General features: G+C 47.6%; 1 protein-coding gene across 1 annotated transcript in view; it reads left to right on the top strand.

The window, feature by feature from the left end:
- Positions 1-2053: 2053 nt before the first annotated feature.
- The window catches only part of MPHOSPH6 (M-phase phosphoprotein 6), a 171910-nt gene continuing 167963 nt past the window's right edge, over positions 2054-6000 (top strand). The window contains exon 1 of the mRNA XM_069638643.1: positions 2054-2273. Within this exon, the coding sequence (XP_069494744.1) occupies positions 2223-2273 (51 nt within the window). The 5' untranslated portion in view covers positions 2054-2222. The remainder of the gene's footprint in view (positions 2274-6000) is intronic.

The raw sequence follows: 6000 nt of genomic DNA, 5'->3' as shown, positions 1-6000 counted from the left end.
TGGAATCTTGTTTGGACTCCGGTGCCCCTTCCTCTTGCCCCTCCTCGTTCGTTTCTTCCTTCTCGGTTGTCTAAAAAAGACGTTTGTCGTGATGTTGATGCGCTGGTACTCGGGGTAGCTCTGTTGTGACCACTGTCTCCTTCCGCTCTTTGTTGTTGAGGTTGTGCAGTCTGTTCGTCTCTGTTAGAATCTGTGTCTGAACTGCTGTTTTCTGAGTTCCGGTTGGGATTGTGTGGCCTCTGAGGTTGATTTTGAAATCTGTCCGCCCACGTATAAACTTCGTCTCTCAAATAGTCAAACGTGTCACGCCTAAACTTCCTTATTTTTCTTGCTTCCAAATCAGTTTTATATCCCTCTAATCTTGTGTTGATATCTGCTAATATCTCATCCAATGAATCTTTGCTTGTAAGATCTGTGATTTCAACAGATAAAATCTGTATCTCTTGTTCTAGATTCTGTATGTTCATAGAGAGCTCTTTGATCGTGAGTAGAATTAAGTCCAAAGAGCATTTATTAAGAATCTGCTCCCATTTGTGTACAAATTCCTTGCTTTCTTTGCACAAAGTCGGTTTAAGTCCAATTCGTAAACCTCTAGGGATCCTTTGTGCCTTGTAATAACGGCCTAATGTCACTGCGTGCAATTTTCGGTTAATTGTTTTTCGAATGGTGTATTCAAGTTGTTTTATCCTTCTGTTAGGATCTGCATCCTTTAGTGTGCTGCTGGTTTCCTTAATTAGGCCTAGGATTGCGTTTGCCTCTTCTGTTGAGAAACCTAGAGTTGTAGCTCTCGTGTCCGTTAGTTTTTCAATTTCTTCATAGGACATAATCGCGTGCTTCCTCTCAAATAGTTACACGGAAGTGAAAATATTGATAAGAGAGAGGGGCGAGAGTGCACAGCTTACTTTCTTGATAGTGTATTTCGTTTCCAATGGAATGTTATTTTGTAAATAAATATGTTAATGGGGTGCAGCCCACTATCATGTGCCACCGTGTTGGGCACAGAAAATGAACATGGAGAAAAAGAGACCGAGGCAAAAGTGCCTTCGGTGTGGGCCGCACACCCTTGATTCCCACTAAGGGTTAATCAATTTCTTTTGTGATCGTTGTTCAGTTAATAAAATCCAACTTCAATCGTAATTCACAGATATGTATATTTTTTTTAATTTTTCAATTGCTGTGTTTATAAAGCTCATAAAAAATTGTGCTTAATTGGTTAAACTTCACCAAAAAAGCTAATTATCTCAGTTGAGGCAAATCAGGAGTGTACCAGACAGGCCATCTTGGAATGATAACCTTCCATCAGAAAATAATTCATATGGTTAGTCTAGTGTTGCCCCTTGCAAAATTCAAGTGAGGTGGTACTAACAGAACACCTGCAACACAGGGCCAGTGGGCGCTCAGACCCCGCAGGCTGGTCACATCGCAGTGTGCCAGTACGGGACAGTTTTCAGTACAGGACTGCATTCAGGTAAGACCTTCCATAGCTCTCAACTGACCCACTTTTGGCGGGTGTCACCCGCCTTGCAATGGGCTGACTCACCCGCCAAGCCTCCTGCACGCCCATTCATTCCAATGGGCGTCTCACCCGCCAAAAACAAAATCGGATGATTTCACCCGCCTTTGCCAGACAAATAGTTGAGAGCTATGACCTTCCCTAAGAGAAGATGACAGGAAAACCATTTGCTTCTGCAGCAACAGCTGTGTTTTCACATTAGAAGAATTCTGTAAAGTACTTGCATTACAATGTAATTAAACCAGTTTAATTTATATAGCAAATATTTGTGGGGGGGGGGGAGTTTGTCACAGTACACAGAGGTGTAGATTGGGAGTGTTGTGTGCCAGTGGGGGGCCAGGAGTGGGTGCATTCTGGCGTTTCGCCCTCGGCAACCAAGTTCATGAAGGCAAAAAAAGTGGTGTTAATCAGCTCTGGTCACGATAGTGTCTTAAACTCCGACCGCCCCTCGCGACCACGAAATAGCGCCAACCTTCCCACTCGCTACGCCTTGCAAAAATGACACGCGTTGATGAAATTGGTAACCCGAGGCACGTGACTTTACAGACACGCCTGAACGTGCAACCCACGTGATGAAGGGTGTGTTGCTAGGGTCCGTTTCTCGGATGAACAGTACGGCGTTCGAACGTGTTGTGTTTGGCTATAGACAACGGTAGTTTCTCCGATCTTGTACAGCCTTCTGTTTTCGTCGCTACTTAATCTTTTGACCATGGCGGAGGACGTGACTGGGAAGCTCTCCAAGAACCTGCTTCGCATGAAGGTGAGATGGGTAGAGAGTTCTAGTTGTGACGGGACACCGGGCGGCACCTGGAGAACTCATCTTCCGTGCAAAATCATGCTGGGTCTCGGTATTACAGCCGAGGATTCATAGTAACAGGTATATGATTCAGTAATAGTTGGTAAAACATTCTCCAGGAATCCATGATGGCGCTCCCACATAGAAATGTGATGTTATTAACATTGAGTTGTCATTTTGATATTGCATTTCTGGTAGGGGACGTCTTTGCTGCGCTACTGCACATCAAATGGGTTATTCCTAAGACTTTTCAACGGGGTTGCTACACTTTTTAAATGTGACAGAAACACCACTTGTTATTTAAACTAATGTTATTCTGAAACCAGGTATTGAATGATATGTGATCGGCAGCTTGAGCTGTACGTTGGTGTAGTCTAATAACACCCTTTCTACCCACCCTCATTCACGCAACTTCTATTATGTGGGAGACTTGTCATGCCTTATTTAAGATTATTATGCAGGGAGGTATTTCTTCCTGTAGCTCTTGGGGATAGTATGAAAGGAGTGGTACACCCCCCTGCTTAACCGAGCCAGCCCTTGAACCTAGGAGTGTAGCTCAGCCAATAACTGGGGGAGGGCGGTGGGTGAGTTTATGAACAAAAGCTGTGGCGTATACGTAACAAAAAGGACGTAGTGAGTTGGTACTCAGCACTTCATTATGTCCTTCCTTGTGAGGTAACCGTACCAATGTATAGGAACCCATTCACCCCCACACATTTCTTTCCATGGTAAGTATCTGACACTCTCCCCCCACCCCGGCTCCCGAGCATACCAGGTCCATCGAATCGACTTATCTCAAGGAAACATGCTTTCTGCGTCCCTGCCGTGGGACAGCAGGTAGAGTGGAAAGCTCAGTACAGAGGATTGTTGGTGTTGTCTGCACCATGGCGGAGGGTCCAAGCACACAGGTGCTAGGGGCATTCAGCACACATCACTGGTGCACATATCGGGCTGGCTAAGGGGCACATGTGCCAACCTGTGGGGTTGTGGGGGCACCCAACACACACAATTGCAAGGGTCACCCTCCTAGTCCGTGATCACCCGGACCACGGCTTGGGGGCACCCATCGCAGATCACGCAGCTGGAGTGGCCCAGGAGGGGCACTGGCACACTGCAGAGTTGCCCTTCAAGGGTTCTGCTAGAGCAGGGGGGCATTGGGGGCACTGTCCTATTGGAGGGTGTTGTAATGTATGTCTTGCTGGTGACATCACTATCCCTGGAATGCTGTGATGTCAGTGTAGCGTGCTGTGGTGGTGTGATCTGAACTAGGCTTTAAGAGTGTAAGCTGGCGCTGAGGGACGTGCCGGTGTCTTTCCTGGCAAATATGATACCAATAAACCTACAGTAAACTTACCTGCTGGTCCGGGTGTTGGTGTACGGTACCACGTTATTTCAGAGGGCCATGCAGGGAAGGCTCATCTGCCTGCTACAGAGCGCTAGCATCAAGCTGCAGGAATCGCGACAGACAGGAGTCGATTGGTCTCGATTGACATGCAGGGAAACCGCTTGTCCCTTTTTATTAAGTCCACATGATCACAGACGTGTGACATTACCATGAGCCCTGGGAGGGACTCTCATTCTCTCAAAGGGTTGGCGCACTGCAGTTGGGTATCCAACCTGGGGCCTGACCACCCCCATTTCTGCTTCAGGTCCCCAGCCACTGGTGCCTGGAAGGTGGATGTAGTGTCCATAATCTGGCCGAATGGACTGCTTTACGCCTTGCTTCCTGTTCATAAACACACCCCAAAGGTTCTCCTGAAGCTCGGGGACTTAGTAGCAGAATTCATCATGATGGCTATGTTTTGGCAATGCAGGGCATGGTTCCTTCTCTGCCTGCACCTAGCAGTAGTGTCAATGTTTTCCTTCCCAAGGCGCACAGACCCCTTATGCTCCCCTTTGGGGGCAGATGGCACAAAGAGGTTGGTTTGGGGGAGGGGCTGGACTCAAATAGTTATCCACAGCAATGGAAGTATTATGTTCCATTCAGTTTGACATGAGGCCTGCCATTCGGAAGGCTTATAAGAGACACTGAGGACATTTTGAGATGTGCAGAGAAAGGAACTTCTCCTTAATTTCAGGTCCATGGGCATGCTTCATGCAGATTAAATCCTTGCTGGAGGAATTGTCAGTATCTACCTTAAAAACTCAGCTTGCTGCCATACATAATACATAAAGGAATATAGGAGGCAAAGACTCGGAAGACCAGGAGTTGGTGAATAGATTGTTGAAACGTTTCTCCGTTTCTATACCAATGCATACCCATGGGATCTTCTCTTCATCCTTGCAGCTCTGCAGGCAGCCCCTTTGAATCTCTGAAAGAGGTTTCCTTATCGTTTTTGACATGCACAAGACTGTTCTCCTGGTGGCCATTAGTTCATCAACATGGTTAGGGGAGATTTGCACTTGTCTGTTGAAGTGCCTATCTGGTAGTTAGTTCAGATGTGTTCTGTCTTCCCTCATTTCTTCGCCCAGTGTTCTCAAATGTCCACATATGTAAAGACCTGTGTCCTGCTTTTTCATAATCCCTCCTCTCCAGAAGCAAGGCAATGGGAGTACACTGGATGTCTGCAGGGAAATGCTGGTCTATGTGGGATTTCCGCTCTTCTCATAGCTTATTTGTCACCTTTCAGGGGGCATCTCCAGGCTGAAAAAATACAGTACCGACAGTCAGAAGATGGCTGAGAGATACCATCTCCTTACCTTGCAGGTCATGTCCCTGGTGTTGGTCCCCCATTTCCCACCCTTCTTGGTTTCAGTGGACGATCTACAAGGGCAATGGCAGCTTCATGGGTGGAAACTAACAGTCTCCATTCGCGCATCTCTAAAGGATCTACTTAGGTGGACAACAATATCTTAATCGGGCACTATAGACTCAATCGGCACCATCAAGAAGCAAGTGCCTTTGGTACTGGGGCACTAAGTGCAGTACTACACTGAACAAATTTGCTGTATGGTGGTTTATGATTTGGAAAAATTCAGTGGTGCATGGTGTACAGTTCATTTGGGGTGTCCGAGTGCTTCCTCATTACCTCAATTTGGCACACCTCACAAGTAAGTACTGGGAGGAGGAAGATGGACGTGAGAGTAATGCTGGGATTGCTTACAGTAAACTTCGTTACCTACACGTCCCCTTTCCTCGTCACAGTACTTGGGCCGTGAGGTCTCGCCTCCCCAACATGCATTGCACTTTTTTTTTTCTACTTCCTTTCTTACCAGAGGTGGCCTCCCCCTTTACCCACAATCTTCGCTAACATTTTTCCTGTCCTCTGCAAGGGTCCAGAATATCTTTTGGGAGCGGGCTCTGGGGAGCAATAGAGCATCCCTCACCGAACCCCCTCCAGCGGGTCAGAGGTGGGCAAAAGGTGTGAGGATTTGTGGGCTCTGGGGCATTGGGAAACCTGGAAACTATGTTTCCCATGTGTCTCGGCGACAGCGTACATACAGGGTGTGCTGCCGGGGCTTGAAAAGGTGCGCACCTACCCGTGCTCGGTGCCGATTGTTGTGACCTTCATGAGCACGGGCAGGCTTTGGCGGATGGCGGCAGGAGGAGAAGCAGCAGCAAATTGAGCGACGCGGCCGTGGCAAAGACATTCTGGGGAGCCTCTCGCTACCCAGGCCGTTTCTGTAATACCAGCTCAGCGTCTGCTTACCCGGACTGTGGTGGTGAAACCAGCAAAGCGCTCGCTTGCCC

The sequence above is a fragment of the Ambystoma mexicanum genome, chromosome 1q, assembly GCF_040938575.1.
Source record: "Ambystoma mexicanum isolate Mex_15411 chromosome 1q, UKY_AmexF1_1, whole genome shotgun sequence".
NCBI classification, from domain to species: Eukaryota; Metazoa; Chordata; class Amphibia; order Caudata; family Ambystomatidae; genus Ambystoma; species Ambystoma mexicanum.
This window is presented reverse-complemented; position numbering and strand designations above follow the sequence as displayed.